This window comes from Copadichromis virginalis, linkage group LG17, assembly GCF_057382275.1.
Source record: "Copadichromis virginalis isolate Kocher_CV1m ecotype Utaka linkage group LG17, C_Virginalis_male_GT1.1, whole genome shotgun sequence".
Classification (NCBI taxonomy): domain Eukaryota; kingdom Metazoa; phylum Chordata; class Actinopteri; order Cichliformes; family Cichlidae; genus Copadichromis; species Copadichromis virginalis.
Window position 1 is genome coordinate 18601589 of NC_140634.1, and position 22592 is coordinate 18624180.

At 39.4% G+C, this 22592-nt stretch overlaps 2 protein-coding genes across 2 annotated transcripts; both read left to right on the top strand.

Moving 5' to 3' along the window:
* Nucleotides 1-440: 440 nt before the first annotated feature.
* On the top strand, nt 441-1858 carry LOC146689279 (H-2 class II histocompatibility antigen, A-Q alpha chain-like). Its single transcript, XM_085436022.1, has 4 exons — nt 441-573; nt 707-949; nt 1075-1356; nt 1445-1858. The coding sequence occupies exons 1-4, from the start codon at nt 519-521 to the stop codon at nt 1573-1575; spliced, it is 711 nt and encodes a 236-aa protein (XP_085292148.1). The 5' UTR covers nt 441-518; the 3' UTR covers nt 1576-1858.
* Nucleotides 1859-2864: 1006 nt separating this feature from the next.
* On the top strand, nt 2865-6878 carry LOC146689280 (class II histocompatibility antigen, B-L beta chain-like). Its single transcript, XM_085436019.1, has 5 exons — nt 2865-2985; nt 3082-3348; nt 3658-3951; nt 4042-4176; nt 4518-6878. The coding sequence occupies exons 1-5, from the start codon at nt 2934-2936 to the stop codon at nt 4565-4567; spliced, it is 798 nt and encodes a 265-aa protein (XP_085292145.1). The 5' UTR covers nt 2865-2933; the 3' UTR covers nt 4568-6878.
* Nucleotides 6879-22592: the final 15714 nt, after the last annotated feature.

Sequence of the window (22592 nt, forward strand, 5' to 3'; positions counted from 1 at the left end):
AGAGAAGCACAGTAAACATAAGTAAAGAAGAACTCTCGTGTCTCTCGTGTATGTGTACAAGCCGGCATACACAGGGTCTAAAGTCTCCAACTGCTGACCAATCATGTTAACATTCTGGTTTTACCACACGCAATAAAAGTCTTTACTGCCTGAGTATAGCAGCATTTTGTCTCTGAGCCAGAGAGACGGAGGTCCACGGCACCATGTAAAACTAATTTGAAATTCTAAATGTTTAATTATAAATTGTGAAAACGAAGCCAAAACATTTTTGGCTTCGCTCTCATAAAAACCCAACAGTATCCACAGTGAATGTGTTCATTTGGATTTGATTTTTTGCTCAATAAACTGTATTTATCTTAGTTTAAGCTGTTCAGCAAGTTCTACTTGACTCTTCCCCTCCTCCTGTTCTCTTCCCAGCAACATTTATATGATTTGTTTAACAATGAGGAAGTTGTCTTGTATCAGCGTCAACTTTGATACTAAAGACAAGGCAGAACACCGAGAAGTACAGACTGAATATGTTCCTTAAAACCATAATTATTTTGTCTACAGCAGCCTGCGTCGAGGCTGAAGGTAGGTATCATTATTTCCCATTACTGGTTAATCCGTAAACTTTCATGTTGTAAGCTGTGTTTATGATTTATTGTTTTTGTAATTTAGAATATATTAACACTGTGTTTTTAACTGTGTTGTCACTTGATCCTAGGAAGTCATACACTTTGTCACATCTATGGATGTTTTGACTCAAGTGATACTCAAATCTGTGCAGCATTCGATGGTGATGACGTATACTATGCAGACTTTAAAAAAGATCTTCTGATTTGGGAGAGCAAAATTCCCGTAAGTTTTCATTTACCCGACGCCTACAAATATGCAGTATTATATCGAAGTATGTGCAAAAATGACATCCACAGATGGAAGCCAGACAAGTCTGTAATAAAGAAAAAAGGTCAGTGAAACTCAAACTGTTATGTTTCCTGTTCAGTTTTCACTGTTTATGCTGCAAGTTTTTTAGATCTTTTTTTTTAAACGAGAAAGTTGAATTTAAGAAAATCATGTGTTCATTTAATTTAGAACCACCAGAATTCATCATCTACCCCAGAGATGAAGTGATAACAGGGGAAGATAATACCCTCATCTGCTTCATCAACCACTTCTTTCCTCCTTCGATCAACATTAAGTGGACCAAGAATGATGTAGAAGTAACAGTGGAAGACCCTTTCATCAAAACTTTGTCCAATCCTGATGGGACTGCTTATGTTTTGTCCTACTTCAACTTTGTGCCAGAGAAAGGAGACATCTACAGTTGCACTGTGGAACATGAATTGCTGGACGAGCCTCAGACCAAGTTTTGGGGTGAGAACAAAGAAGCTTCAGATATTTTAGCACATATATTACGATTTAATGTCTAGAATTCATCATTTCTTTCTGCTGTCCTCTGCAGAGGTTGAAACAGATGAGCTCAGCAAAGGTCCAGCTGTCTTCTGTGGACTTGGCCTGAGTCTTGGATTGATTGGAGTTTTCATAGGAACCTACTTTTTTTTTAAAGCAGGGAAATCTGGTCCCACTGGTTGAGATGTATACTACATATTTTATAGAGCTCAGATTGCATAGTCCTTGGTTTGTTTCCAGCAGGCATAACTTTCATCTGTGTTTACTGAGAAACCTGAACTGTCTCTTATTTTCATTCCTTGTGTAATGGCTCATATGCTGTGTTAAAATTACCAGCGACAATTGACATTTTCCATTATGAATACACTAGTCCCACAGATTTAAGTCTTTCTAGTTAAAAAATAAAGCAGTAGTTCTTTGGCTGATGTGTCAGTGTTTCTATAATAAAACTCTTTCATACTATTAATACTGTGCAGTAAAGCTGAACGGTGATACCAGCACTTTTCACACGACACTTTTAGATGTGACACGCTGCAGCACATTTTTGGTTCTTAGCATTAGTGCAGAGCTTGAAGTTTGCATTACTGGTATTCTAGCGCTGAAATATGCCTCACTAATGATCCATAACTCTAAAATCATATTAGGTGCATTATGCCAAGTAGAATGAGAAAAAAGACTTAATTGTGGGGTTCTTTTTTTTCAACTGAAATAAAATAAAAACCAGACTAGAAAAAAGAATGTATCCATAAACGAATTAAACACATTGTTGCTGAGACGTCTACCTGATTGTAAGTCATCACACTTCATAAGTATTATTAATTACTACACTATTATTTACACAGATGTGAAAACTAAGTTTAAAAAATATATAAATAAACCAATACAAGTGAAAACATTCTGGAAAATAGTTTTTAAGAAGTTTGTATAGTTGCAGAGATTATTTAGGTGCCTTATTTTTGCGACAGAATATGAGGTTTTGTTATACAGTTCACTTTACCGACAAGAAAATTTCAGTAATGTTTTTCACAAGAGCTGTTATAAAAGTGAAAGCATATCTGTAGGCTGAATTCTGTAATCTATTTTAAGCTCTAAACATTCATTTGCTGCTAGAGTCGGGTTCTTTATATGAATTTTTCATCTGCTTATCATCCATTTACAAAATCTAACAGAACTTAATTAACCAACATGTCAAATCTTTATAATTTATGCACATTTAATCTACAGTTCAAAACATTCTTCTTTACAGTCTCAACATAAAATGCTCCCACATCTCTCTACTGTTTCTGATTGTCAAACAACAGTTTGATTGTCCACAGAAGTCACTTCATCTAGTATTAGTGCACAAACAAGAGCTAGCTAAACAAAGGAGCAAAGTCATAATCATTATCAGTTATTGTCATAAATGTAATGGATAGAGGGAGTTTCCACTGAGTGTTTTACTGTTATATCAGCCTATCTGCTTTCGCTTCCTCGTTTTGGTGAACATATAAATGCTGCAGATTAAGTCATCTTCCTGAATCGTCGTACAACACACATGCAACATGTACACTCGTAAGCTTATCCTGTTTGTGGCTGCCTCTCTTTTCAGTCCAGGTGAGCTGCAAAGGTCTTCTGTTTGAACAAATCAGTGAAATATTAAATTCGAATTATTATGTTTAACGTCAGTATATTTCTTTCTTTTTGTTTCAGTTCTCACAGATGAAGACTTTTACCAAGTGAGAGCATGCTGTACATTCAAAGGGCCACACTTTGAAAAAACCGAGTACATATTAACTAGTATTTTTAATAAGAACTTGATGATGGAGTACAACAGCACAAGAGGCAACTGGACGGGATTCACAGCGTATTCAATTGAAACAGCAAAATGGTGGAACAGTGATCCTTTTGATGCACTAACAAGAAAGATTGAAAGGAAACTGTTGTGTACGGACACATCAGACCTCATCCAATCCATATGTAAGAGATTTGTTTCTTAATAATGTTTTAAAATGTTGAATGGAGTTTTGATGCCGTGAAATTTTTACATCAAATATTTTTCTGATAATTTTTGATGACATAAGATTATTATATTTATTTTACTGTAAATAAAAATAGTACTTCATTTGTTTTGCTCAGTTGCATGACATTACAGTTGATTTCCAAGTATGCCATAATTGACAACGATTCTACGATACATTACATATATTTAAGGAATACATCTGTTCACAGAGGAGGTGTATTAATGTATTTTTCTTAATCATAAGCATTGAACTTGTGTTTTTTTAGATAATCTGACAACTATACCCACTGTCAGACTAAAATCAGTGAAAAGGCCTAATGGCGAGCACGCATCTACGCTTGTGTGCAGTGCCTACAACTTTTATCCAAAACAAATCAGAATGATGTGGATGAGGAACGGCCAGGAGGTGACCACAGATGTCAGTTACTCTGACGTGATGCCTGATGGTGACTGGTACTACCAGACTCATTCCTACCTGGAGTACATCCCAACTTCAGCAGAAAAAATTGCCTGTATGGTCGAACACCTTGGTCTCTCCGAGCCGATGTTTGTGGTCTGGGGTAAGTTTGCTGCTGTGATGCCAATTAAAGGTAGAGAGATAAAACTGAAGCTGCATAATTACGAGTTTCACTTTTATCTCACTGTTTCAGACCCCTCCCTCCCAGTGGAACAACGAACTCAGATAGCTGTTGGACTGTGCGGACTCGTGACTGGATTTGTTATTGCAATATCTGGAATCATCTACTATAATAAGAAGTCTGCTGCATACATCACTGTGTGTCAAAGTAAGGAGTTTGTTAGAAGTGTACATAACATAACATATTCTGATCTAAGACTGAAAGCCTCGGTGTGCCCAGCACTCAGTAACTTTCATGACTTTGTCTCTTTAACCTTCTGTTTTCAAGAGAATCCTTAAAAAATCCTGTTCCTATTCTTACTACAGTGCATATCATTATTAAGTAGATCTGTTGCCTCATCATCATCATCATCATTTTTTTCTATGCTGCTCTTGCTGTGTTCATAAATTGGGCCTTTTCTGTGGTTGCAACAATATTAAGTTTTGCTAACTTAGTAAATCTGACCAATAGAGTTGTTAAAATGATAAATATGCTCTTCTTTTTAACAGGACAAGTGTTCATTCCTGTGGAATCCCTTCCTGAAGCTGGAGCAACTTAACAGCCTGAGCAAACAGGCTCAAAAATACAGGCACGCTCCATCCAAGGTGCCCCAAATATCACAGCTCTTTGAATAACGATGTCTGTTGTGAGTGACTGGAGTGACCGGGGCTTTGCATTTTTTACCTACGGGACAGAGGATACATTTGTAATGTAGTTAATACTCTTATACAGTATAGTAATATAATTTTATAGAAAAATGATTACACTGTATCTACTGCCATTAACCCTCATTAAGCAGTAAACCCTGTGAGTTAACCAGTGGTGAAAGTGGAAAAGTAGAAAAACCCTGGAATAATAGGATGGTTCAAAAGCTACCCACAGTATGCACACCCACATGGTACCTTCCTAGCAATTAAGTAAGAGAATGATTATCTCCAACTATATAGAACCAACTAACATTTTGTTTATTAATCTGAATACCCTGAAATTTTATGATTTAGTTGAATATAAAATGGCACAGATAATGTATAAAGCACAAAATAACTTGCTTTGCCACAGTACTCAGAAGCTGTTTAAAGTCAGAGAAAGTCAATATGGGAACAGGTTTCTTTAAAAAACACACAAACAAGATAAGGACAAACATAAAGCAAATATGTGTTTCTAGAGGAGTTAACTTGTGGAATAGTTATGACAGTGATTTAAAAAGGTGTAGTTCATTTTCCTTGTTTAAAAACATGTTTAAAAATAGAGTATTAGAAAAATATATAAATCAAGAATGAAAAGAGCAATAATAATAATAATAATAATAATAATACTGAAACTCTTGGTTGTTTTGCTTTGATGTAGTTGCTTATCTAAGGTGGAACGTTTTTTGTTTTGTCTTTTGTTTTGTTGCTTTGCTTTGTTTTTTTCTTTGCTTCGAGCCCTGTGTAAAGGAGCCGCATGGGTTGAAAGGGTTGGCGTAATAAGCATATGCTTCAGCCTATACCTTTTGATTAGCCTTGTCTTGTGCTTTCTTACTTTGTGGTAATCTTTATTCTGTATTCACTGAGATATTTGAATGCTACTCAAAAAAAATCTCTCCATCGAGGCATCAAACAAATATCTAGCACAGGTCCAACCGGTGGGGATACTTACCGCTATACCAACAAGGAAGGCTAATATATGAGAAGATGCAGTACCCAGAAGGTAATGCAAAGAAGCAACATTCAGCGTATGGAGGTGTAAACAGTTGGAAACAGAGTTGAATCCGACCTGATAATAAATCCACAACGTCCACGGATCACTCTATAGATAGACAGAGAGATACTTTATTGATGCCACAACAGAAATTATTGTGTTACAGCAGGAGGATCAAAAGAATAAAGAAATAAAATTTTATATAAATACAACAATGATTAAAACAAAAAATCCCCAAAGAAAATAAAAATCAGGTTAAGTTAAAGGAAACGTAAAAGTACGACTGACAGCAATTTCAGAACAAGCAAGAAGCACTCAGAGTGCAAACCTCTGCCATGGCCTTCAATCTGTGGGCAGTATTTACTTTTAGGGGAATAGTGTCACGTAAGTGGTGAACAGTAAGAGGATAAACAGGTTTTAGTAAAAACAAAGGTAGCATTGTGTAAAACAGGAACTGATCTGTTTGGAAGATGTTCAGCAGCACTAAGAAATAAACCAGGGGAAAACCCACAGGCGCTCATTTAAGCACACCTGTTCTTTGATGTTATCGCTTTCTGCCAATCACTCTGTGGCCAAGTACCTTATAAAGGCACTTAATTTCAGCCTTACACCATTTGGCAAAGGCCTAGTGCTGTCACTTTACACAACCTGATTGACACGCACACACATTCTGAATTCACCTCTTCAGAATGAGGAAACTACAGTTTTTTATAAACCACATGCAGAGTTGAGAGTTACAGACATTCAGACTTCATGTGGCCTTCATATTAGCTCAAGAACAGTGCATAGAGAGCTTCAACAACAACACTCAAGACAGAGCTTATGATATCACTGCAGTCAGCCTCTCTGATACTCTAGCTGGGGTCTCTGGACTGTCCCTCTGTCTGATTTTAAAACTTGAGGCGAGGTTTGCTGTGATTCTGTGATTTTTATTCATTTATTTTGTTTTTATGATTTTATTCTGCTGAAAACACATGTTTATAGATTATCTTTCTAGCTTTCTGGGTTTTTTTTTTGAGTATGCAGCCATTTGCATCTCTGCAAGTATGTATGTATGTTGGAATGAATGTCTGACTGCGTGGTGAAATATGTGTAATTATCTTTAATGTATGGCTTTTATTTAAACTGTGAATAACTGTAACTCTGTGTTTTGAAGAGTGCTATACAAATAAAGCTATTATTATTTGTGATTGTTGATAGATCCATCTTTGTTTAGAGATATTATATCTATATCATATGTAGAGATTTTTTTGCTGGCAGTCAGATGCAAGGAGCAGACAGTCGGTGGGGCCCTCGAAGGTGGTGTTTTTCACATGTAAAAAGAATATAGTGTTCAAAGAAATTGAATGAAAACTTTTTAATCAGACTATACTGTCAAGTCGATGAAACTTCTGGGATATTGATCTGGTCAGTTAAGTAGCCAAATAAGTTGATGATCAATTTTAGCTGCTTTGGTTTTTGTTGGAGAGTGATCCATGTGTGTATGGTGAATGAATCAGCTTGCTTGGCTGATGGTAGAGAATAGAGATGAAGTATACTAGAAGAAGCACAAGGAAATTACAGACTGGGATTGAACCACAAACTTTCCAGTTAGTAAGAGACCTGCTCTACCACATGAGCTACAGGAACCCTTTGTCATTGTCATGAATGTCATGGAGAGAGTGTATTTCAACTGAGAATTTTGTTGGTGTATCATACTCTTTGCTCACTCGGCCAATTCTATCAACTATTAAGAGTGATTAAAAAAGCAAGGGACTGGTGTATCCAGCCCGGAAAAGGGTTACCCGGGCTCCACCCTGGAGCCGTCCTGGGGAGGGAGCGTGGCAGAGAGCACCTGGTGGTTGGGCCTTAGTCCATGAAGCCAAGCCATGTGCAGCCCTAACAAGCTACATGAGCCTGCCCTCATGCAGGTCCACTACCCATAGGAGGCACCGTAGGAGTTGGATTATTGTGTATTGATTGGTGGTCAAGAGCGGGGTCTTCGGTGGACCTATCCCTGCCTGTTGAGGCTGGCTGTTGGGACATGGAACCTGTGTTGAGGAAGGAGCCTGAGCTAGTGCTTGAGGTTGAGAGATAGATACTAACTAGATATGGTCGGACTTACAGTTTGGGCTCTGTCTCCTGGAGAGAAGCTGGACTAGAGTCTGGAGTTTCCCTTGGTGAGAGGACTGTAGTTTCCTTTTTTTTTTTATATTATATTTTTATTGAAGAAAAAAAAGGGACTTGTTACAATAAAGTGCATTGACATTATTTAGTCAAAAAAAGAGAGAAGGAAAAAACAAAAAAAAACAAAACCCTTTTTCTTAGTCCTTTTGTTTTACATTCTGATAGCAAAAAAATAAAATTAACTCATTGGCTTGACAATGTGTTACATAATGCAGCATGTTTAACTTATTTACAAAAACTACATTAGGTACATATTATGAAGTTGAGGGTCAACCTGACATTGTACGATACATGGGAGATACACCAAGATACACCAATTCAGGGCTGGTCTTACCTAAATTCAGGGCAGATGGGGGACACAAAGCTAATCCATTTATTCCATATTTTGCAGAATTTGTCTTTCCGAATTTTTAAAAAGAATGTCAATTTTTCCATTTTAAATATTTCGAAAACCACATTATCCTCAAGTGTTGGCGGAGTTGGGTTTAACCACTTTCTGGTTATTGATTTTTTGCTGGCTGCTAATAGCGCTTGTAAGAGTTTTGTGTCCCCTCCCCGGACCGAGCCAGCAACCAAGCCCAAGTACAAATTTACAAAATTGATGTCAAATTTTATCTTAAAAACCTCACACAAAGTTTTATGGATTCCCAGCCAGTAATTTTTTCAGTTAGGGCAGTCCCAAAAGATATGATAATGATGTGCCTCTTCTGATCCACATCTTCTCCAGCATTCTGCTGTCCCATTTTTATATTTAGTTTGATGAGGGGTTTTGAAAAATCTAATAATGTTCTTCCAACAGTGGTCTCTCCAAGATAAAGAACTTGTTGAGTACCAATGAAAATTACAAATCCTCTCCCAGTTCTCATTTGTTATACCCATCCCCGATTCCAATTCCCATTTAATCTTAACATTTTGAGTAGTATCCTTCCTTGCTTGAAGGAGCACATCATATAGTTTGGAGATTGCCTTTCTCAGAGAACTATCATATGCTAATTTAACTATCTTAAAAATTTCTGACTCAACCATATTTGGGTTTGGGATATTGCAGTGTTTATTAAAGTAATCCCTCATTTGAAGAAACCTGAAGAAATCTACTTGTCTTAAGCCATTTTTTATTTGTAAAACTGGAAACTCTGTAGTGTCCCTTTATGTGTGAAGGAATGGAATGTTGTTAGTCCACTCTCTATCCAGGACTGAAATCTATTATCACTTTCATTTGGTTTAAAATCTGTGTCATAAGCACACCATCTAAATACTTTTAGTATTCATTCACTACCACATATTTTAGTCACTTTATTCCATATTCTTAAAGTGTGGTCCATGGTCCTTTATATTCTAAACGGTCTGCCAATTTTTTATCCGCAATTGAGGCTTGTAGTTGGAATTTAGGGGTTGTATTGAATTCTATGGATTTCCACTTAGCTTTCAAATTCGGGTTACACCATTGCAGCAGGGGGATGACCTGAGATGCATAATAGTAGTATTGTAAGCATGGGAGCATTGCCCCCCCCCCCCCCCTTTTGCCTTGCTTAACTGTAACGATCTAAATTTAATTCTTGGTTTTTTCACATGCCAAATAAAGCGCGAAATCCATTTGTCCCATTCCCCAAACTGTGCTTGACTTACTTCAACAGGCAGAATTCGAAATAAATAGAGGAGTCTTGGGAATACATTCATTTTCACTGCTAATATCCTTGAGTTTAAATTTAAGAAAGGCACCAGATTCCACCTATCTAAATCAAATTTTATGGCCTGTGACAAGGGACCATAATTTACTTGTGATAGATTAGAAATATTCTTAGTTAAAATTATTCCCAAGTATTTAAGTGTTTCAGCTTCCCAATTTATATTATAATTATCTGGTAAAGTGTTAGATGCTGTATAGTTTAGTATCATTACCTGTGTTTTGTTTAGGTTTCGCCTCTGTCAGTGCGCCCCAGGACAGCTGTGGCTACAATGTAGCTTGCCATCGCCAGTGTGTGAATGTGTGTGTGAATGGGTGAATGACTGAATGTAGTGTGAAGCGCTTTGGGGTCCTTAGGGACTAGAAAAGCGCTATACAAATGCAGGCCATTTACCATTTACCATTTAGTTTATAACCAGACAGTTCCCCAAAAATGGATAGAGAGGACATCAACTCCTCAAATGATTCTTCAGGTTCCTTCAAAAAGACCAAGACATCATCTGCAAACATTGCAACTTTTTGTTCTTCCCCAGCAACTACAATACCTTTAATTTTGGTATTGTTTCTTATAAACTGACAACTGACATTCACACACATTCATACTCCGATGAATGCATCGGAGAGCAATTTCGGGTTAGTATCTTGCCCAAGGATATTTGGCATGCAGACTAGGGGGAAGCCGGGAATCGAACCACCAACCTTCCGATCAGTAGATGACCTGCTCTACCACCTGAGCTACAGCCACCCACAGGACCTGGAAAAACTAGTCCATGCATTCATTTTTAGTAGGCTTGATTACTGTAACAGCATCTTTACAGGTCTACCTAAAAAAATCAGTCAGACAACTACAGCTCATTCAGAACTCTGCTTTAGTTTAATTTACAGTCACTACTTTAAAATATTCTATTTATTGTTCAATATTGTTTCTTTATTAAATGTATTTATTTTTCCATCACACCTTCCAATGTTTATATGGCGTGCACACATATTAACCTTGCAAGGTCAAAGTTCTGTTTTATGTTATATTAATACATCTTTCTTTGTTTGAGTTACCTGGGGGTTGGTGTCTCCTCCTGTCTGGCAAAAGGTGTGGCAAAGGGCTGGGAGACCTGAAGTACTACTGACAGCCTAATTGGATTGCACCACATGCTTCATTGCCTGGGGGGTGTTTCATGTTTGTTTAAATGTTTTGTATTAGTTGGTTATATGGCAGCCATCTTGTTTTCCCCCGTGTGTGTCATTTGGTTTAGCTAAACCAGTATTTAAGTCCCCCTGTGTGTCATTTCAGCAGGTCAGTTTATCAAATGTTTGGTTAAGGTTTTGTTAATTATTATCTTGAGTTTAATCTATTGAGTTGACCTCTTTTATTGGTCTGCCTGTTTAAGTTTTGGCTTTGTTAAATATGTTTTCATATTTTTGTGTCAATAAAACCCATTTTTTGAATTAAAACCACCTGTGTCCTTTATGCTTTACTGCTTGGTCCCTGACACTGAACCAAAGGCTTTCTCAGCATCCTGTCCCACCAACATTGCCTGGACCCCATCTCTGTTTATTTGTTCAATAACATGTAGGGAACGCCTTATGTTGTCCAGTGTTTGCCTTTGTTGGATGAAACCACACTGATCCAGGTCTATTATGTCAGGTAAGATTTTTTTCTAATCTCCGTGCCAGAATTGCTGTAAATAGTTTAGTCCAAATTTAATACACTAATCGGTCGATAACTGCTACATTCTGTCCTATCTTTACCCTCTTTGGGAATGATGGAAATAACTGCTTCCTTCCACGAAGGGGGTAATTTACCCTTTTGCATAATCCAGTTGAATGTATTCAATAGAATAGGAAGCAAGTCCTCTTTAAGGTTTTAATACCACTCTGCAGTGTACCCATCCGAACCCGGGGTCTTGCCTACTTTTAATTTAGATATTGCCAGGTGAAGTTCTTTGGTTGTTATTGGTTGGAGTAAACTTTCGTTTTGGAGATTCGTTAAAGTTGGTAGTTTTAATTTGTTCAAAAAATTATACATTTTTATTTCATCCGTTGTTTGTGTTTGGGTATACAGTTCTTTATAGAACAACTCTAAGCTCTCTTGAATTTTCTCTAATTGATTTTCCATTATCTTTGTTTGAGGATTTTTTATTTTAAGAATTGTGTTTTCCAATCTCTGTTTACGCAGTTTATAGGCTAAGACTTTAGAGGATTTGCTTTCTATCTCATAATATTTCTGCTTTAAAAAAAAGAATTTCCTTTTGAGTTTCTTATGTATAAATTTCATCAATTTTGACCTGTATTTTTTTTTATTTCCTTTTTTTTTTTTTTTTTTAAATCTCAGAATTACCTTTGTATCCATCTTCCCGTTGTAGTTGTTTTAACTTTGCCTGAAGGTTGACTAATTTTTGAAGCTTTATCTTTTTCAGATGGGAGGTCATTGAAATTATTTGCCTGTCCCGTTTGGCTCTTTTGCCATCAGAATTGTTGTCTAAAGGCAAAGAAAGATGCCCAACGGATTTACTTTACCAAATTGACCATCCCAGCCTTGCCGTAATGGTCCATTTGATTCACCTTTTATTGTTTATTTTATTTTCACTTACTGAATAAGGGACAGACTTGACTGGGGGAAAGAAGGGGAGAAAGAAAGAGGGAAAGAGAAACAGCTGAGAAGAGGGACGGGGGAGAAGGGCAAAAAACAAAAACCAACAGAATGAGCAGGAAAAAAAAAAGAAATAAAAAATGCATATATCAATCACCTGGATCACCTGCTGAGAAAGAAAAAAGAAAACAAGCAGAAGAGAACAAGAGTAATAGAATAAACAGCATCACAATGATATATGGGAATATGACAGTAAATACTAAATATTAAACATTATTGTGCCGCACATAAGATCAACAGAACACAGTGTGCTTTGAGGTAGGAGCCAAAAAGGATGTAGTTTGTGGGTGTGATCACCCATGTGTACACCTGTGAGCATGGACGCGCTTGTTTTTTTAAAAGGTTTTTTAAAAGGTTCCTTCATGTAATGATCTGCTAGAGGGTGTGGGGGGCCTCCTCTGCACCCTGGTGACATACCCCTACTCCAAGGCCCTGCATGTGTGGGTGGTTGTGGTGGAGCGGGAAGAGGGAGGCAGCTGGAAATGGGGAGGGAAGGAAGGGAGGGGCAAGTGACCCCTCCCTGGGGCCAGCTCCCCCGCTGACCCCAGTAGGCACCCCCATACTCCGCGACCCGCCAGGGAAAGGGGGCCCAGGCCCATCCAGACCGGGGCCCAGAAAGGCAGCGCCTCCCGGCCCCACAGAGCCCGGGACAGTCCACCCAACCCCACCACAGAGAAAACTGCACCCACCCCACCATCCACTCATCTTCCAGACTACATAAGACAATAAACACCCAGGCTGAGATCTTCCTCCACCTCTCCTGTGTCTCCCCCTCCTGCAGAGAGAGCCTTTACTGCCTTTACTGCCTTTAAGGTATCCCATAATATGATTTGCGACACTTCCCCGGTATCATTTAATTCAAGAAAATCCTTTATTTCTTCTCTTAACTTTTGTTTTAGTATGGGATCGTTTAATATGGTTGAATTCAGTTTCCACAGCACCTTCCTTGCTTTCTTCTCTAAACTCAAAGACAGTGAAATAGGGCTATGATCTGAAAGATCTATCGTTTTAATTTGACATCCCTTTACTCTAGTACAATCATTACTGAACATAAAGAAATAGTCTATTCTAGAATAAGTCCTATGGGGACAGGAGTAGTGGGTATAGTCCCTGCTTTTAGGATGTAACTCTCTCCAAACATCAATTATCCCCAATTCCTCCATCAATTGATTAAATTTTTTTGTAAGAGCATTTGAGCTAATAGATGCTCCAGACACATCTAATTTAGGATTCAATCTAATATTAAAATCACCTCCACAGATTACCAGACCTTGTGAATTCACCATTAAATCAAATATTTGTTTATATATTGTCCAGTTACTTCCTGGAGGAATATACACATTTATAAACGTCATTTCCTGACCTTCAATTTTACCCGTAATTTTTATAAACCTTCCCTCCCCATCCTGTAGTTCTGATATATGTTCATAATTAATTGTATTTGAAATAAGTATAGCAACTCCTCTCCTATGTCCTCCCTTGTATGAAGACGAAAATACATTTTTAAAACCTTGTCTTCTCAATTTATCATGTTCTGATTGACTCAGGTGGGTCTCCTGGAGGAAAGCCACCTGTGCCTTTTTTCCCTTTTTAATGTAGACAAAATCTTACTTCTTTTGACCGGATTTAGAACTCCATTTACATTGAAGGATATTAATTCAATTGGTTCTCCCTGCATTCATACCTTACAATTTCCCCTTTTCTCCCCCACTTCATATAAGCTGCTGCCTCGTAAACACAGTAAAACAAATATTGCCACCAACAAACTAACAAAAATAAATAAAAATAAATAAATAAAGTTGTGACCACTTAACAGTTCTCCCTCTTCTGACGTCCACCCACACGGTCCTCTTTCTGACCTGTAGCAAGTCCGAGGGAAAGCCTCCAACCCAAAATGAGTTGCAGGGCCCTCTACTGTGGCAACAGTCATGATGGTCCTCTCCCCTTTTGTCCCTTTACTTCGATCAAATTACTTAACACATTTATGTTAAGTGTGGCTCTTTATCTTATCTTAACCGTCGATTATCAGTACTAAAGTCCATTTCTTATAGTTAGGATTAAGTTTAACCTGTATTATCCAGTGATGAACGTCTGAACGCTCGCAGTTTGTCTTTGAAGCTGCGTGGCTTCGCCGCCTCCGAAGAACGCCTTGTTCTCACGGGCTGCCATGCTGCTCGCTGAATCCTCTCCCAAAGTGACACTGGTTTTTCAATCACTTTTACCGGCAGTCCCCGGCTTGCCATGTCCGCCGTTGCCTCTTCCACCGTGTCATACGTTATCTTTCCATCTTCATAATCTACTCTCAAACGGGCTGAATACAGGGTTTGGAAACGTATCTTGTTTTCCTTTAATGCACGCCTGGCTTCAGCATATTCCTTCCGCTTTTTCAGAACTGCTGGAGCGTAGTCATGGTCAATGCTAATTAGGTGATTATCCATAGTGAAACCTTTTTTCTGCCATGCCAGATGGATCACCTCTTCCTTCATTTTAAAACTCTGGAATCTAACAAGGATAGATCTGGGCTTCACGTCTGGTGGAGGCTGCGGACCCAGGCCCCGGTGCGCTCTTTCAATGTGCATCTGAGCCAGGGGTTGGGAATTGCATCTGTAACCGGAAGGTCGCCGGTTCGATCCCTGGGCTCTCTGTCCTGGTCGTTGTGTCCTTGGGCAAGACACTTTACCCTACTTGCCTACTGGTGTTGGCCAGAGGGGCCGATGGCGCGATATGGCAGCCTCGCTTCTGTCAGTCTGCCCCAGGGCAGCTGTGGCTACAACTGTAGCTGCCTCCACCAGTGTATGAATGTGAGAGTGAATGAATAGTGGTATTGTAAAGCGCTTTGGGTGCCTTGAAAAGTGCTATATAAATCCAATCCATTATTATCTCTGTTGAGGCAGGGATTCCCAAATTTTCTTTCAGGACTTTCTCGATAAACGCTACCATTGCTTTTGCGTTTCCTTCTGCGCCCTCAGGTATTCCATATATTCTCACATTCTCTCTCCTCGAGCGGCCCTCCTGGTCTGTTAACTTCTCTTGTAGCTGCTCTTGCATTTGCAGCAGGCTTGTTAACACTTCTTCCATATCTTGTAGTTTCCTCTCATTTCCCTCAATCCTGCTCTCAGCTTCATCCAATCTAGCATTTGTCTTTGTGAACTCTCCCTTAATTTCTTGTCGATATTCACGTAGTTCTTTAAGTATTAATTTGTTCGTCACTTCTTCCTCCGTGTTAGCTTCACCAGACATGTCTTCGCCAGAGCTAACAGTAGCGGCATCATGCGCAAGCAAATTTGCCTCTTTTGTCGTTTGCGTAGTAGTCTTCCTGCTTTTTTGTTTTGTGGCCATCGTTCCCCTATCCAGAAATTCACTAAGACTATTTTTGTTGTAGTAAATTGACTTTATGGGGTGATTCCTTGATTTTGATCGAGAGACTACGGTCTAAGCTACCATCGCTTAGTTGCCCCCCGGACCCGGAGGACTGTAGTTTCCGCTTATGTGCTGAACGGCAGTTCAGAGTACCCGGTCTTCTTGGAATCATTTGGTGGGGTGCTCGAGGGTGCTCCATCTGATGACTCTGTTGTCTTACTGAGCTTCAAAACTTACATGTGCATTGACACAGAATGATGATCTGTTCCTGAGTCACTGACAAGAAAATCCTCTCAAATGATTTGTTGCTCTCATGGTCCTACACTTTCCTAACAATTAAAACAAGAAAAAGCTTTATCTCCCAGCAGGGAATTGAACCCTGGTGTCTCACATGCTACTCTAGTAATGTGTGCCCCATCATGAACGTGCTGCAGTACTAAATTTAACCACAACAGTGAACACTTTGAGAGGCTGTTTCATTTATATACACCTTTGTGTTTCAGGTTTGACATCAGGCAGCGCTCCTCTGTGGTCAGGGAGGGTATTACATCTATACTAAAAAGAGCAACCATAGATAATTTAAGGATTAAGAAATATGGGTTTGTTCAAAATCACTACCCTTTCAGCTTGTCCATGGCCAAAAGTGTCCACCAACAGATTAGGTCTGTAATTTTTATTATTTTTATATTGTTGGGTTTTTTTTGCCATTTTTTCTGCATAAAGCTTTTAACTAACTTCAGTTCTTTTCATAAATATAATTTTATATCATTGCAGTGCTACTGGAATTTCTTGTATTATTAATAGTAGAGTCTGTGACATGTAATTGATTCACATCAACATTGATTATAATTCTTTGCTATTTTTGTGCAGGGAGAGCAAAATCATAAAAACTCCCTCTCAGCTTGTTCGTGGCCAAAAATTGCCACCCCTTGTTTATGTTTACAAAATGCTATAAAATTAATATATATTTAAGAAAATTCCACTTTCATTGATTTATTTTTTTTAATTGGCATCAGTGCTATTCATGAAAATCAAAATTTCATTCAAATTCAGAATTTTAACCTTTAAATACCAGTTAGATCAGCGGTTCCCAACCTTTTTTGCGCCACGGACCGGTTTATGCCCGACAATATTTTCACGGACCGGGCTTTAAGGTGTCGCAGATAAATACAACAAAATAAAACTAGTACCAGTAGCGAACAAAAGAAGATTTATTCATAACACATGTGAAAAGACCAAGGAAAACCGAGTTAACGATAAAAACGATAACAAAATAACGCTGAAAACTGATAAAAACCCTGAAAACCATACATTTCACACCTGAGCCTCAACGTTCGTGGCCAACGACTCACGGACCGGTACCGGTCCGAGGCCCGGGGGTTGGGGACCGTTGAGTTAGATCACAGAATCCTAAGAACTCATAAATGGAAAAAAAAATCATAAAATCCCAATTTTTTTCTTTTTCCAAATAATACATGCCATCTGATTTATTTCCTAACCATGATAGAGGTTACATGCATAGCAATAATTAACAGTATCAATGACTTTTATGCATCTTTATTTTTTTGTGCAGTGACAGAAAAACATAAAAACCCTGGTCCTTTAACCGCGTTACACAGGGAACTGCATAAAGGGTGAGCCCTGGTTTTATATCAGTAGGTACTGGATTATAGAGCAGTCTCTCTTCAGTAGTGGGACCCACATGGTTTTCCCTTCATGAGGGATCCATTCAGTCGCCGGCTCCTCGTTCTCAGAAAATGCTCCTACGTTCTTTTCCACCTGCTGCTCGCTTTTTATGAGTACAAGAGTAAAAGTGCTTTTAGCATGTGCTTTGTTGAGAATAGAGTTAAAGAGAATATAGTTTGGGATTGCTTGTAATATTACAATATGGCAGTTAATGGGTATAGAAAGTGTCCTGGATTGGGAACAAAGAACTGGGGTGCAGGGCAGGAGGCCAATCAACCCCCACCCCCAGGGCAGGAAGCAAGAGTTACTGAGAGTGAGGGGCAGACAAAGGGCAAACGGACACTACCTTAAAAAGGAGATGGGGGTCAGGGTGTCAGCACTAGGGATGGGTATCGTTTAGGTTTTATCCGATACCGGTGCCAAATCGGTACTTTTGAAACGGTGCCGGTGCTTAAACGGTGCTCAAACCGGTGCTTAAAGAATGGAGAACACAAACTTTGTCCAAAAACCTCTCATGTTCAGCTGGTTTTTTTTGTAAAAAGATAACAATGTTAGCCTTTTCTGCAGCTATGTGGCATATATGGCATCACTCTTGGCTGGAAGCAGTGCTTAAACAATGGAAAAAACACAAACTTAAACCCTCTCATGTTTAACGGTTTCCCACTTTTTCTTTGGTCATTTTAGCCTTTTTGGCCAGGGTGAAGGGAGTATCTGCCATCAAACAAGAGGACAGCCGCATGTAGCTATGATGATGTTTGCTAGTTCACCTTACATGCATTAATGTAATAACGTGGTTAGCCTACTCAACGTAAATTACACACGAACAACATGAAGCTACTCACGCAGAGAAGAACGGCTGCTGCTGCCATCATCATCCGTCATCATTTCTGCTACACTGGCAGGGCTAGGGGCCAGGACTCTCCTCTTCGGGTTTTTGGGGGATGTTGCTCCGGGTCCGATAACTGGCAACCAGTGTTGGGACTAACGCGTTATTAAGTAACGCGTTACAGTAACTACGTTATTATTGTGGTAACGAGCACGGTAACTAGTTATTATGCCAAAATCAGGAACGCGTTACTCGTTACTGGGATTTAGATAGGGTCGTTACTCGTTACTTCGTGTGGTGGCATCGCGGAGTTTCCACAGATTCAGTAACATTAGCAAGTGGTGGAAGCCAGCAGGTGGATGAAGGAAAGGGGACGAAGAAGGAAAAGAGACCCGAGGCGGCCGTCGGTCCAAGTGTGAACTGAACTTCAGGTAAGAAGTTATGACCTGCAGTCTCTCTGGGTCAGATATGAACCAAGTTTAGGTGGAGTTTATTTTCCTCATTCTGACTTTTTCCGTACTGCGTGCTAGCTAGCATGACGGAGTTTCTATACAGCTGGGTGGTGCTATGAAGTTAATGATGTTGAACCTTATTTTGTTCATAAGTTATTAGAGTTGCCAACCTTCCCGTCTGGTATTCAGAGAAAATATTACGCGTTTCTTATTGAGGTGAAAAGAAACAGTTTGTCCCGTAATTCAGCTACAATGAAAAAGGCACAAAGCTGGAGTTATTCTGTGTCTTTGCTGCACAGCTGCCTTTTCTTCTTTCATTCTCCCCCCTCCCTCTCCCGTTTCTACTTCAATCATGAAAACTGATCAATGATCAGCTGATCGGCTCTCTTGTTTGTTTATCGCTCACTTTGCGCCGAAAGAGGAAACCAGCGGATGTCGCGCTAAACAACAGCAGCACATTTAAGCTTGATCATCTGTTGTTAGAATTTATTTAATATTAATTTCTAGTATCAGCTGATGTTTGCTGGAGCCACAGCTGCAAAAAAAAGCTGCTGGTCATGATGTCGGTTTGGTTATCTGGTGAGAGGGAAACATGAAGATGAAACCAGGAGATGTCCTTACTGGATCATCAGAGCTGAACAGGTGATGGAGAAACAGGTTTACCTTTTAGGTGACATGAATGAGTTGTAGGGAAGTTATGAACTGTTTCTGAGAGACAAATAACCCCAGGATCCTTTTTTAGGTAGCTGACAGCTGGTAACTGTGCAGGTGCGGATCTAGCAAAGTGTGGCCAGGGGGGCATGTAGGGCATTAACAGGGAATGGGGGGCACAAGGAAATACTTTTCTTTCTTATTCTCATTTAAAATATCTAGTTTTTAAAAAATAATTATCTGAATCTTACAACAAACGATTGATAGATTGATGCATATATACCATCAAAACAGTGTACATCACTGTCACAACAGTGTTTGTTTTCATTCAAAGGCTTTATGATTTTTCCTATAATGGTGGGCCGGTCTCTAGTCAAAATGCCCGGGCCAATTTTCTGTCCCAGTCCAGCTCTGTATGCAGCTCATCTGCAGTCTGGTGTTACCTACATCTTCCTATTCAGAAGGCAGATTTTCCGAGTTCTGAGTACAATCGAAAGCACCACGACTGCAGTTTTTGTGTTGGATGTAAAAGGCGCACATGACTCTGTGACGTAGGCTAGAATCATGGCAGCAGTCAATGACAGTCCAGGCGTGGGATTTCTCTCGTGGAAATATGCACGTTATCATATCCTTTCTATTGGTAGGTGGCACAGTGCACTTGTGGCAAGTAAGCAAGCTAGAAGACTGGCAAAGTAATGGAAGAAACACATTAACAAGAGAATTCTGAGTAAAACCAAAGTTACTTTCCCTAGTAACTAGTTACTTTGAAAGTAACGAGTAACTTGAAGTAACTGAGTTACTTTTGAGAGAAGTAACTAGTAATGTAACTAAGTTACTATTTTAAAGTAACTTACCCAACACTGCTGGCAACCCACCCGACGTGCACGGTGTGAGGTCTCGCAGCAAGCTATCAAATACGGCGCATTTCTCGGCTTTTAAAAAAAACGCTATGCGTCGCCAGCTGTTTAATCGGATTCTTGGTGTTACCTCCTTTGACAGTATCACAGTATCAGCTTAAAGCACTTGTTGCAGGCTGCTGAGTTTGCATATTTTGCTGTGAAGTACAGCCAGACTTTTGACCGCTTCGCCTTGGACATTTTTAATCTGTAGCTCTGCTCTAACAGAACGTACGTACCTGGCCCCGCCTACTATCCTCGGAAACGTAAAATGATTGGCTAGAAGTGTATCACAGCTCAGGAAAAAAAAGCACCGAAATAAAGCACCGAAATGTGCGCTGCTTTTCGGTCTGGTTACTACCGTTTATGTCAGAACCGGTGCCATCATAGCACCGGACACCGGTACCCATCCCTAGTCAGCACCCTTGGCCACTGTACTACAGGGAGTGCAGAATTATCAGGCAAATGAGTATTTTGTCCACATCATCCTCTTCATGCATGGTTCTTACTCCAAGCTGTATAGGCTCGAAAGCCTACTACCAATTAAGCATATTAGGTGATGTGCATCTCTGTAATGAGAAGGGGTGTGGTCTAATGACATCAACACCCTATATCAGGTGTGCATAATTATTAGGCAACTTCCTTTCCTTTGGCAAAATGGGTCAAAAGAAGGACTTGACAGGCTCAGAAAAGTCAAAAATAGTGAGATATCTTGCAGAGGGATGCAGCAGTCTCAAAATTGCAAAGCTTCTGAAGCGTGATCATCAAACAATCAAGCGTTTCATTCAAAATAGTCAACAGGGTCGCAAGAAGCGTGTGGAAAAACCAAGGCGCAAAATAACTGCCCATGAACTGAGAAAAGTCAAGCGTGCAGCTGCCAAGATGCCACTTGCCACCAGTTTGGCCATATTTCAGAGCTGCAACATCACTGGAGTGCCCAAAAGCACAAGGTGTGCAATACTCAGAGACATGGCCAAGGTAAGAAAGGCTGAAAGACGACCACCACTGAACAAGACACACAAGCTGAAACGTCAAGACTGGGCCAAGAAATATCTCAAGACTGCTTTTTCTAAGGTTTTATGGACTGATGAAATGAGAGTGAGTCTTGATGGGCCAGATGGATGGGCCCGTGGCTGGATTGGTAAAGGGCAGAGAGCTCCAGTCCGACTCAGACGCCAGCAAGGTGGAGGTGGAGTACTGGTTTGGGCTGGTATCATCAAAGATGAGCTTGTGGGGCCTTTTCGGGTTGAGGATGGAGTCAAGCTCAACTCCCAGTCCTACTGCCAGTTTCTGGAAGACACCTTCAAGCAGTGGTACAGGAAGAAGTCTGCATCCTTCAAGAAAAACATGATTTTCATGCAGGACAATGCTCCATCACACGCGTCCAAGTACTCCACAGCGTGGCTGGCAAGAAAGGGCATAAAAGAAGAAAAACTAATGACATGGCCACCTTGTTCACCTGATCTGAACCCCATTGAGAACCTGTGGTCCATCATCAAATGTGAGATTTACAAGGAGGGAAAACAGTACACCTCTCTGAACAGTAAATAAATAATTGAAATGGGTATATATTTGTTTTTTGTTAAGTTGCCTAATAATTATGCACAGTAATAGTCACCTGCACACACAGATATCCCCCTAAAATAGCTAAAACTAAAAACAAACTAAAAACTACTTCCAAAAACATTCAGCTTTGATATTAATGAGTTTTTTGGGTTCATTGAGAACATGGTTGTTGTTCAATAATAAAATTATTCCTCAAAAATACAACTTGCCTAATAATTCTGCACTCCCTGGAGGTGTTTACTGTAGGGGGGAGGAGACCAGAGGTTATAACTGTAACTGTTGTGTGAGTTCTTTAGATCAGCCTTTAGCATAGGACTGCATAGGAATGCATTGTGCTGATCTCCAGATGTATCTGTAAGAATAATGGGTAATAAAAGGATTGTGTAAAACATGGAAACATCTCAGCGTGGTCTCTACCAGGACCAAAAGAATCGCAGAGACCGGCGTTGTCTCAACAGCTTCAAAGCTAAGTTTGACTGGGAACCTCAAAGCTCAATAGCCTGCATCAACAGAAATTCACTGCAGCCTATGTAATATTTGATGCGTCATTATTTATTCCAGTCTGTCTTGCAAATACATGTTTGTGCTGCAATGTCATGCACAAACAATTAGATCCTTAAGATCAAACTTATGTCAAAATTGTTTCATTCTTTTGGTCCATTGGAGCGTGGTAAGCCATCAAACATCGCTATTGGAAACTAAGAATATTACATGTAATTGCTTGTTTGGCCAAAAATGGGTAAATGGTGTCATTTGGTAAAAAACATTAAAAACTACAATTTTCATGTGTTGAGTTTAGAATGAAAGCAATTTTACCTAAATTGCATGATTTAGTACTGTAAATAACAAGGAATCAAAAAAGGTGGTTATAATGGGTTTCAATTGGCCAAAAATGGCCACGATAGAGCCAAGAGGAACAATTTGATGTATAGTGTATATTATTGATGTATTTAAGGAGCTGAAGTTAAAA